At 43.8% G+C, this 12,291-nt stretch overlaps 1 protein-coding gene across 4 annotated transcripts in view; it reads right to left on the bottom strand.

The window, feature by feature from the left end:
* Positions 1-12,291, bottom strand: part of LOC131685517 (RNA-binding protein asd-2) — a 348,290-nt gene that overhangs the window by 148,979 nt on the left and 187,020 nt on the right. The window contains exon 1 of one of the 4 annotated variants that reach the window (XM_058969305.1): positions 9,259-9,373. The exons of the other annotated variants lie outside the window; for them this stretch is intronic. Coding sequence (XP_058825288.1) covers positions 9,259-9,286 — 28 coding nt within the window. The 5' untranslated portion in view covers positions 9,287-9,373. Of the gene's footprint in view, positions 1-9,258; positions 9,374-12,291 lie in introns of those variants that run through there. 4 annotated transcript variants of the gene reach the window in all.

The following is a 12,291-nucleotide window of genomic DNA, read 5'->3' as shown; positions in this document are numbered from 1 at the left end:
CGGGTTCAAGATATCGCATCGGATGAGCAATCGATATGAGAGTTCCCAAAATCGATTTTTCAGCGGAAGGACGCCCGCCAGTACTTCTAAACTCATCGTATGTGTCGAGTGCATGCAACCCAAAGCAATACGCAAACAACAATATTGGATTCGCTCTAGTTTGATGAAATGTATGTTCGCAGCGGAGCGGAAACAGAAACTCCCGTACTCCATCACCGACAATATCGTTGTTTGGTACAGCCTGATCAGGTCTCCTGGGTGGGCACCCCACCATGTTCCGGTTATTGTACGGAGAAAGTTGATCCTTTGTTGGCACTTCTGTTTCAGATACCTAATGTGACATCCCCAGGTTCCTTTAGAGTCGAACCAGACCCCGAGATATTTGAAAGTTGAAACCTGAGCAATAGTTTGACCCATTAATTGAAGCTGTAGTTGCGCTGGTTCACGCTTCCTTGAAAATACGACTAGCTCAGTTTTCTCCGTGGAGAACTCGATACCTAGCTGGAGGGCCCAAGCAGACAAATTGTCCAAGGTATCTTGCAATGGTCCTTGCATATCGACGGCTTTGGGACCTGTAATAGAGACCACACCGTCATCTGCAAGCTGCCTTAGCGTGCAGGAATTGACAAGACATTCGTCAATGTCATTCACGTAAAAGTTATAGAGAAGGGGGCTTAGACATGAGCCCTGGGGAAGACCCATGTAGCTAATTCGTGATGTCGATAAATCACCATGCGAAAAATGCATATGTTTTTCAGACAGCAAGTTTAGCAAAAAGTTGTTTAGAGTCGGTGAAAGACCATGCTGGTGCAGCTTCTCAGAAAGAATTTTGATAGAAACTGAATCAAAAGCCCCCTTTATATCTAGGAAAACTGATGCCATCTGCTCTTTGCTAGCATAAGCCATTTGAATTTCTGTTGAGAGCAACGCAAGACAATCGTTCGTCCCTTTGCCTTTGCGGAAACCAAATTGTGTATCTGACAGTAAGCCATTTGCTTCAACCCAATTATCGAGGCGAAACAAGATCATTTTCTCGAACAACTTTCGGATACAGGACAGCATCGCAATCGGTCGATACGAGTTGTGGTCGGAGGCTGGTTTTCCTGGTTTTTGAATGGCGATGACCTTCACTTGCCTCCAGTCATGAGGGACAATATTACCCTCAAGAAACTTATTAAATAAATCCAACAAGCGTCTCTTGGCAGAGTCTGGCAGATTCTTTAACAAGTTAAATTTGATTCTGTCTGGCCCTGGGGCTTTATTGTTACATGATAAGAGAGCAAGTGAGAACTCCACCATCGAAAACGGTGTTTCGTTCGCGTTATTGTGAGGGGACGCGGCGCGGTAGATCTTCTGTGCCGGGGCGGAATCCGGACAAACCTTTTTGGCAAAATCGAATATCCAACGGTTTGAATATTCCACGCTCTCATTAGTACTGTTTCGGTTTCGTAAGCGCCGGGCCGTACTCCAAAGAGTGCTCATCGATGTTTCTCTCGTAAGTCCGTCGACGAACCGGCGCCAGTAGCTACGTTTTTTGGCTTTTATCAAACTCTTCATGCGCGTTTCCGCCATCGCGTACTGTCGGTAGCTAGCTGGCAGCCCGTCGTCCCGGAAGGTCTTATACGCAGCGGCCTTCTCCGCGTACACGTCTGAGCACTCTTTGTCCCACCATGGATTGGGAGGACGCCCGCGTGAATTCGCGTCTGGTACGCGTTTAGTCTGAGCTTGAATCGCGGTATCGAGAATCAAGCCAGCCAGGAACCCGTACTCTTCCTCCGGAGGAAGCTCTTGTGTCGATTCTACTTTTTCGGATATCGCGGACGCGTAGCTCTTCCAATCAATATTTCGTGTGAGGTCATACGAAACATTGATTGAATTCGGTGGCCCTGAACCGTTAGCAATATTAATTACGATTGGCAGATGGTCGCTGCCGTGGGGATCAGAGACTACCTTCCACATGCAATCTAACCGCAGCGATGTCGAGCAGAGGGACAGGTCTAAGGCGCTCGGACGCGCTGGAGGGGCAGGAATCCGTGTCATTTCACCCGTATTCAAAATGGTCATATTGAAGTTGTCGCAAAGCTCATGGAGTAGGGTAGATCGATTATCGTCGTGAAGGCAACCCCATGCCGTGCCGTGGGAGTTGAAGTCACCTAAAACTAGCCTCGGTGCGGGGAGGAGTTCCGCAATATCGCAAAGCCGTCGGTGGCTAACTGAGGCTCTAGGGGGGATGTAGGTGGAAGTAATGCAAAAGTCTTTGCCTTTAATTCTGGTTTGGCAAGCGACAACTTCAATGCCTGGTGTCGAGGGGAGGTCGATCCGATTGAAAGAATAGCACTTTTTGATCCCCAAAAGTACTCCTCCGTAAGAGTCTTCTCGATCCAAGCGAATAATATTAAAATCGTGAAAGTGTAGGGTTATTTCTGAAGTGAGCCATGTCTCGCATAGGGCAAATGCATCGCATTTCAAATTATTTAGTAAGATTTTAAACGAATCGATTTTCGGGATAATGCTTCTGCAATTCCACTGTAGAACAGTGATTAAATCCTTGACCTCGTTCGATGAATTAGCCATCGAAGGATACAATCGCTGAAAGGAGGGGCCATTTCGCAGTGAACTGCATCAAGAATGTTTTTACTGCGGGGAGAAAGCTTATCAAGATACTTTTAAGGGGGTCAGAAATGTTTAACGCTGTGAGAATACGGTCCACAATGTCAGAGAAATTTATTAAGCCAGCACTGTTTTCTTTCTCTGGCTGAGATATGGGAACACATGGGGTTTTTGATGTTCCTGGAAGTGCTGGGAACTCCTTTTCTGAGCTCAGGTTACTGAGACCGGGAGCGACTTGCTTCGGTTTTGCACCAGTACTTCCTTGAGTAGTTATTTTAGGGGGACCATGAAGAGACACCTTCTGGCCTTTACGACGAAGCTTGGAAGAGGAAATGTTCTTCCTTTTTCTACTACTTCTAGGCACAGCAGAAGATGTTCCCTCCTGGGGTTCATCACAGTCGCCTTCGTCAGTAGACAAGTTGGTATAGATGTTCGTAGAGACAGGTGGCGTAGCTATCTTAAGCATTTCTGCAAAAGATCGCTTAGAGCGTCCCTGAAGGGAACGCTTAAGATTCTCCTCGCGCTGTTTGTACGCGGGACATGAAGGAAGATCATGTGGGTTTCCCCCACAGTAGAGACACTTTTCGACATCTCTACCACAGGAATCATCCGCATGATTCCCACCGCATTTCCCACAGCGGGCTTTATTGCTACAATGGGAGGCTGTGTGTCCCAATTGTTTGCAATTAGTACAGTTCATGACCCGCGGCACAAAGAGGCGAACAGGTAGACGAACCTTGTCAAAGAGGAGGTAATTGGGCAGGGCAGAGCCGGCGAAGGTCACCCGATAAGAGTCTGAGTTGACGTATATTTTCTTGCCGTCAGCTGCGACTGATGCTGAATGCAAACGTTTGCATTCCAGTATCTTCACTGGCTTAAGCATGGGGTCTTTGAAACAGCCAGTCCCATATTTTAGCAGGTCCTCGCAATTCAGACTCGAATCGGAAACGACCCCACTGACTTCAACCCTGCTAGCTGGAATATACACCCTGTACTCCCTCGTAAAGGGCTCGTAGCCAGCAATATCATTTGCCTGAGTTGAACTGTTAACAACCACCCGAAGCTTATCAGGGCGAATTTTCGATATTTCTGTCACGGCCGAATACCGGTCTGTCAGAACGCGAGAAATCTGCAACAGATTCAAACACTTTTTTTCTTTGGTCCGAAAGAAGATCACAAATGGCCCGGTGGCCGTGCTCGGATATACCTTGAGCCGGGGAGCCGATTTTATTTCGACGTCCATCTCACCTTGAGATGAACCGCCGTCAGGGGAAGTCATTTTTGCACGGGCCTATTGCCCAGTGCACGTTATTAAGACAACCAAGAAGGGGAAACGAAAACTAATACTTAGCTTGTGTACGTAACGGTATCCAGACGGCTTACTAGAAGAACACTCTTTCACTTCACTGGCCGGCTAACGGTACTCAGAAACAGAAACACAAAAGAAGGGAAAAAATACTGAAACCTCAACTAGGCGTAGAGTGTGTAAATAACCTTGAACGCGGATTAACACTATTTGTCGCTATAGAGTGTACGGACCGATGACAAAAGACTTCTATCTCGACTGAGTGCTCGATAACGAATGATTCTTGATGGTTGTGAAATGCTGTAAGTAGTTCAGTTTGGAGTCAACCAGAACTCCTAAGATTCGCATCTTTCTAAAAGAGGGGATGGGGGCCTTGTTTATTCGGATGGCCCGGCCGCGTTTACGATGCCTTATGTTGCAAATGTGCAGTAGCTTAGACTTTGTGCGTGCAATCTCAAAACCAACACTAGCTGCCCAATCGACGACCGCTTTGACAGCTTTTCTTAGCTGACATCGTATTTGCCCGGGGCTTGCTCCTCTCACTATAAGAAGTACATCATCTGCGTAGAGTAAGATTTCGACATCAGTTGGAATAATTGCAAAAATCGGTTCCATTGCAACCAGAAACAAAGTAACGGATAGAATAGATCCCTGCGGGACACCGTTTTCTGCCATACGACTCCGTTCGCTAAGACCCGAAAGGTTCTATCAGATAGGAAACTGGATGCGATGTTGAACAGACGGCCAGAGATTTTCCAGCTCGCGAGAGTTTGAAGGATGGCTGGTCTCCAAGTTGTGTCGTAGGCTTTAGATATGTCGAGTGAAACTATCTCAGCATGCTGATTGCCATTAAGGCCGATGAGCGATTCCATCTGGGCTAGATGGGATTCAACGCCTCTACCCGGACGAAATGCATGTTGGCGGCGATCCAGTCTTTCATTTTCTTCTAGTTCTGTGATAAGACGACGGTTAACTAGGCGTTCGAACAGTTTACCTATGCAGCTCAGGAGAGTAATTGGATGGTAACCAGCTGGACTACAGCGGTCTCCTTCCGGTTTTGGAATCGGGATTATCAAACCTTCTTTCCACTGGTCCGGAAATGTGCCAGAGTCCCACACCTGATTAAAAAGTTCGAGTAGAGCTGCTTTAGCGGAGAAAGGAAGTCGTTGCAGTAGGGGGTATCCAACATTGTCAGGTCCTGTTGATGCTCCGCCGCCCTTGGAGAGGGCCCACATAAGCTCGTCCATGGAAAAGTCTGCATTAAAACGTTTGAAGAGATTCGGTCGTCGTGATTTAGGTAACGCCTTTATCGTTCCGGCTTTCTTTTTACGAAATTTTTTGTTATAGTTGGCGTTTGAGGATTTTTTCTGATATTCCTCCGCAAATGCTTCAGTGATTTCTTGTGGATTATTGGTGATACCACTTGGAAGGCTTAGAGTGACCGTGTTAGTGCGCCTTTTCCCCTGTAGTTGATTAATGCGGTTCCATATCAGTGTTGAGGGGCTGTCGGGGTTGATACTCTGCACTAGATTTTCCCAACTTTTCTGTTCAGCTTCTGAAATAACTTTGCGACAGGCCGATCGGGCTTCGTGGAAAAATTTGAGGGCAGCCCCTTTACTGGGTTCGCCGTCCGCAATGCGACGGAGGGCACGTAGTTTTTTTCGTCGGAGTTTCACTGCTTGCTCTACCTCAGGGCTCCACCAGACAACTGCCTTGGGCCCGGATTTTCCGCTACTTCTAGGAATACTGGCTTCGGCTGCGGTTAAAACGTTTTTAGTGAAGCTCTCAACTGTCATTTTCTGGTCGGAACGAATGGTACTGCTGGTGAGTTTTTCGTAGAGATCCCAGTTTGCTCTCTCGTACATCCATCTTGGTCGTCGAATTGGTTCGTCTGGTGTTCCAGGTGTATCGATCTTAATAGGGAAGTGGTCGCTGTCTGCACAATCTGGGAGTATTTTCCAGATGAATTTGGCTGATATGGATGTAGAGCAGATTGATACGTCCAGCGCTTGCGTGCTTCCGGTGGAAGGATCAACTCGAGTATGGGAACCGTCGTTCAACACCACCAGATCTTTGTTGACTACAGTTTCCAGAATTGCGTTACCTCTTTTTTGTGCTTCCGTTTTTGTATTTATTAGACGACTGCCCCAAGCAGAATGGTGCGCATTGAGGTCACCCAAGACGATCAGTGGTTTCGGTAGTTCCTCCAGCAGGTATTTCAGATTTTCAGCAGCGTTTTTGTCTCTTGGTGGGAGGTATACTGAAGCCACTGTCAGTTTTGAAGGTGCGTGGAGTTGTATTGCAACAGCCTGTATGTTGGTGTGTATCTGAATTCGTTCGAACGGAGTTCCATCCTTCACCGCCAATCCTACACCTTGTCTGCCGTGGGGGGAGCATGGTCCTAACAGGAGATGATAGGACTTACCTACGTAGTTGGTTGTGATATTGTGTTCTTCCGCATTTGTTTCTTGTAGGCAGACTACTGTTGATTGATACTTGTTAAGTATGATTTGCAGTTCGTTCCGATGGGTTCGAAGGCCGTTTATATTCCATTGGATAGCGAAAGTCGTCGATGATGATATAAGGCTAGATTTTGAGTCTGATCGATTTCGTGCTAGAAGGTTTTGTGTTTCTGATTCGGGGTGCTGTTTTTTGTACCGGTGTTGTTCTATGTTTGGTTGTTCAGCCATTTGTACCATTGGTCAGAGGCCTCCATAATTTCAGGTCGTTGTTTTGCGTGGAACACCCATTTTTTATAAGGAATTTTTCGGTTACGCTCAGATAGAGGGCGCAGATTGGATACAGCGATTGGCCTTCTGCCATAGCCACTTTGCTGTACCTATGCGGGGGCGAGCAAGCGTGATTTTGTTGCGGTTGGCTTTCTGCCATCGCTGCTCTGTTGTATCTTGGCAGGATTATAGCTGCTCGGTTTGGCTTCTGCCCATGGTGGTGCATTCTGCCAGTGCTCTAGCCAGTAATGGGAACAATCCAAGATCTGTGCGAAATCCTAGAGGAATAGGCGCTTAGTCCCTTGTGCGCCTCTCTTCCGGCGATTCCTGGGCGTCGTGGGTTGTCCGTCAGTTCCGGTGAGAGTGTAGCGTCCGCACTGACGGGGCCGCGGCTACCCAGGAACCTGAGCGGGTATACGGTGATCTGGTCTTCTACCATAGCTGAAGAGATCGTGGTTTGCGTTCTTTGAAGTCTAGTTTTTGTATACTGCAGTTGGCCTTTTGCTATAGCCGTTTTGTTGTGCGTTTGCGGGAGCGAGAAAGTGTTAGTTTGTTGCGGTTGGCCTTCTGACATAGCCGCTGATGTTTTCGATGCTATGATTGGTGGGTGTGCGTGAATAGATATAAAAATTATTTGATTGAAGTTGAATAGTTATTCAGACATATTGTGCACCTCTTGATTCTCGACGTTTATTTGGCCTGTTCCACCTTCGTTGATGCTGGAGTGGTTAATTCGAGAGGTACTTTCAATGGAATATGTGCTGGCACTGGGTCCATCTAATTTTTGTTTCTTGAAACGAGTTCTAGTTGCCGGACCGGTTGGTGTTTTGAATTGTGGGAGCTCGTTGTTGTCCGAAGAGGTTGGTACTCGTTGCTGGCTGTTGGTTGCTGCTTCGTCCGCGCTTTCCCCGCTAGTTGCGGTGCAGGAATTCCGACCTTTTTTATTTCGTTGGTTGTGTGCAGTTGTGCCGGATTCGTTATTACTACTTTTTGATTCGGTTTTAGAAACTAGGCGTTCTCCTAAAAGTTTTCTGTACGCGTTTTTATATTTTTCGAGTTCTTCCTTCAAGGATTCAATTATGGGGTTATTCTGTTGATTGACAGCTGCTTGTTTGCGGAGGTTCATTACTTCATCTCGCAGAGCTTTATTCTCATTATTCTGCTTCCGGGATTTATCTAGCTCTTGGCGGAGCTCCGTTATCAGCCGATCCTTTTCGTCGTCCTGAGACTTTGTCTGATTTGCGAAGGTAGATGACGATTTTGCCTTTCTAAAATGTGCCCGAGCCTCTCCGTATGTAAGGTTGTTATCAGTTTTAAGTTTAATTACCGCTTCTTCTTCTTTATAGATCGGGCAGTTTCGATCCGTGGGTCCGTGATTGCCCTTGCAGTTGCGACAAAACTCGGGGTTGCCACATGGTTGGGTGTCATGAGCTGTTTCTGAGCAGTTGGGGCAGATCGGGGACTCGGTGCAGTTTTTTCTGGAATGCCCGTATTTCGCACAACCATAGCACAATAGAGGCGATGGGTAGTACCTGCGTACTGGCAACCTGATAAGTCCGTAATACACGTGAGATGGGGGAATTTGTCCCTTAAAGGTGAGGACTACAAGGGGTGTGTTGCGAATCTGGGTCCCATCTTTTTTGGTGATCCTTCTAACATCATGGATGCCTTGCGAAACAAGATTTGTTTTGAGGTCTTCTGGGTTCATATCGATGGTGTCTACATCGTACACCACTCCTTGGCTAAAGTTCATCGAAGGGTGCGGTATGATTTCGACTGTGGTGCCATCGATTAACTGCTTGAGGGTTAACAGCTTTTGGAATGTCGACTGGGAGTTCGTGCGAAGAATATATTTTGTGCCTCTCGCTTCCTTTGAGGCATTGACCAATAACTTTGGATCGCGACCAAGTAACTGCTGCAGCGACTTGTTGATGATGAAAGGGTTGGTGGGGAGTTTGGTTGAGGAAGGGATAGTAGCATGCTCTGAATTTTGATCTTTATCAGTGTTACTCACCGCTTGCAGGAGAAGGGTTTGGGTGAAGATTCTATCCCCGTCTTGCACCATCCAATTAGGCAAGGTGGGTTGCAAAGATGGTTCCCCCCCATCGGGAGGGGGGCTATTAACCCCCATGGAATAGCTTAATTTAGGCCAGGCTGGTAAATCACTCTCACAATTTTTTTTTTTATTCTTGATATAATATAGCACTTTTAGGAGGATCTATATTAGCACGCACTTGCACTGGATATCAAATCGACCGTTTATATTTTTCAATATCAGAAAGCAAATTAATAAATCTCACTATATCACCAACTGATGGACTATTCAGAGGTGGGAGTTGCGACACGCGAGGCACTTGTGACCGAGATATCACTACAGCTCTTTTGCTGCTGTGTGGACTCGGCCTGGAATTGGCAAAAACAAATAATGGGTCCACTCTTTGCAATATAGTGTACAGCTCGTTCGGCTGGTGTGGACTTGTTTTCACTTGTATTCTTTATCGGTTTCACTTTGCTCTGGTTATGAGAGCCAATATCAGGCCGGTTGCCTAGGCAACCGCCGTCGTGTAAAATAAACCGCACTGGTGCACTTGGGGAAATAAGATTTTTACGCACTTTTGGAGATGTTATGCGCTAACTGCATGCAGTATAAATGCAATGCACTTAACCGAAGACTTCTACCACTGATTTATACTGCGAAAGTTAAACGTTGTAGCAAATTCGGCGTGAATTGAGCTGGTTAAACAGAATAAAAAGCCCGGAGCAAAAGGTCGTACGTGCGGCACGTACCGTGTATCTACTCGAACTGATTGCATCTAATGCTTTTGATGGAGTACTTGACTGATAATATAAATTCGTAAATATAATGAATTCGATCATGCAATGCACGAATTCATTCGTCATTTTCTGCAACGAAGTATTTTCGTACATTCTAAATAGTAGGTTTCGTTCATTTCATGAACATCAATGGCCGCTTGGTGAACGAAATCTTTCGTAAATTTTACACGTTTAATGTATACTGCACGAATGTTATCGTTGATAGCGACATTATTTTTCGTGAATGAAACGAAATGTTTTGTTTATTTAAAAAAAAAAACGTGTGTGTATATTACGAACGATTTCGTTGGTCGCACGAATTAATTTCGTTTATCTTAGAAAAGTGTTCGTATTTATTATCCTTTTATTGTTTTCAGTAGATCTTTTGGGATCGATGTTTGACAACATAGATTTTTATTATTTAAAAAAATCGATGTGGCCAAATCGATTTTATTGTGGTACGAAGAAATGGCCGCTTGATGAACGAAAGTTTTCGTAAATTTTACTTATTTAGTTTACATTGCACGAATGTAATCGTTGATAACGACATTATTTTTCGTGAACGAAACGAAATGTTTCGTGTATTTTAATAAACGTTTATGTATATTACAAACGATTTCGTTTGTCGCATTCGATGTTTTAGGATCAATGTTTGACAGCACCGATTTTTTATTAATTAAAAAGATCGATCTGGCAAATTCGATTCTATTTCAACCTGCTCATCATTATTGAGTACTAGAAAGATTGTGGTGTGAAGAAATGGACGCTTGATGAACAAAAGTTTTAGTAACTTTTACTTATCAAGTGTACATGGCACGAATGTTATCGTTGATAACGACATTATTTTTCGTGAATGAAATGAAATCATTCGTTTATTTCAATAAATGTTTGTGTATGTTACGAACGACTTCGTTGTTCGCACGAATTTATTTCGTTCATCTTAGAAAAGTTTTCGTATTTATTATCTTCTTATTTTTTCATTCGATCTTTTGGGATCGATGTTTGACAACACCGATTTTTTAAGTTAAAAAAACAGATCTGACATAATCGATTTTATTGTGATATGAAGAAATGGTCGCTTGATGAACGAAAGTTTTCGTGAATTTTACTTATTTAGTGTACATTGCACGAATGCTGTCGTTGAAAACGACATTAATTTTCGTGAATGAAACGAAATGTTTTGTTTATTTTAAAAAACGTCTATGTATATTACGAACAATTTCGTTGGTCGCACGAATTCATTTCGTTCATCTAAGAGAAGTTGTCGTATTTAATAGCATATTCATTTACATTGCTCCGGCAGAGAAAAACTCAAAATTATTCATGCAAAACCATCGAGCGATGGCTCAACTGAATCCGTACTGCTCCGGATTCTGGATCAACTAGAAGCGGAAGAGGTTTAGAAAATCTTCCTGAAACAGGCGGACACGGATGCGGCTACTAAATAGCCAGATCGAGACCGTCGTGAACATCAACAATTATCTGACGTATAGCAACAATGACTCCATATTCTACCTCTATTGAAGCTCTGTTGACGTTGACGGTTCGACGAATGGTGCTCGTAAATATTATAAAGATATTCGTATATAGCAGCGAATAATTCGTTTGCCGAACGAAACTGTTTCGTAATAAGCCAACGAAAGTCGATTCGTGGGTTTCACGAAAAACTCGTAATAAAAAATAAATGTGTTTCATAAGAACTACGAACGATTCATTATATGTACGAAAAATTCGTATATTTTATGAAAGTTATCTGTACGAAACTAATGCTTAGCGATTTACGAATATATTCTATCAGTGTTCGCATGGCACCGGTTACCGCTCCACAAGCAAGCCTTTGAAGTTTACCTAGCTTTTTTGAGTTGATGTCTCTTTTGTGTTAGGCCACCAAACTAGCGAGGCATAAGTTATTCTTGGTTTGACTATTGTAGAGTATAACCAGTGAATCATACTTGGTCTGAGACCCCAGTGCATTAGAGTGGGACATGGTTATATGAAAAAAATAAAATTTGGCTCCGAGTAACTTTTTGGGTCCCATTTAGCTCCCAGGCCCTCCTTTTTATACCACTTCGAAGTGAAGTGGTTTTCCCCTCACGAGGATTACAACATCATCTGCAAATCCAATCACTTCGTATCCCATTTCAGTTAATGATTTCTGTTGCGATGCCAGGATGTAACACTGATACAACGAATACAAACGTAAACAATCAACTGCAGTAGAATTCGTTCAGTTAGAAACGTCATCGATGGATGAGCATCGACACCATTTCCATATCAACATTTGAATAGGGCTAATAAGATTAGTAAACAAACTTTTGTTTTGCTGATTTCTCTTAATTTGTTATCATTTCGACACAGAAAACATTTGAAATTGATTCTACCAAGGGCAAAGATGTTGATTCATGTGTATTTTTTTTATAAAATTCAACTCTGTAGCGGAAAAATGAGCGAAATAAGTTTGTTTACAAAAGTCTCATTAGCCCTTTTGAAGAATTACTATTGATTTTGTACGCTGGATTGAGGGGAATATAGCTTAACAGCGGGAACGACTCGCTCTGCTACAGGCATGTATGCTCCTCGTTTAAAATCTAATTAAAATTACCTAAATATTATACTTAAAGCTACAGTCGAAGTGAATTTATAAAGCTAAAGTCAATTGATTGATGTGAGAGATTTAATAGAATGTAAGAAGTTCATGAAATGCTAATATTAATTGTTATATCTACTTAAACCTAACCTATTCTAGAACCAGGTGGAGAAATAAAATGAACCCTGCAGTGCATTAATTAGCTAGACATTAACAGGATATCAGTAGGACTGATTTGAATACAC

The sequence above is a fragment of the Topomyia yanbarensis genome, chromosome 2 (assembly GCF_030247195.1).
Source record: "Topomyia yanbarensis strain Yona2022 chromosome 2, ASM3024719v1, whole genome shotgun sequence".
Classification (NCBI taxonomy): domain Eukaryota; kingdom Metazoa; phylum Arthropoda; class Insecta; order Diptera; family Culicidae; genus Topomyia; species Topomyia yanbarensis.
Note: the sequence above shows the minus strand (reverse complement) of the source record. Positions and strands in the feature narration are given on the sequence as shown.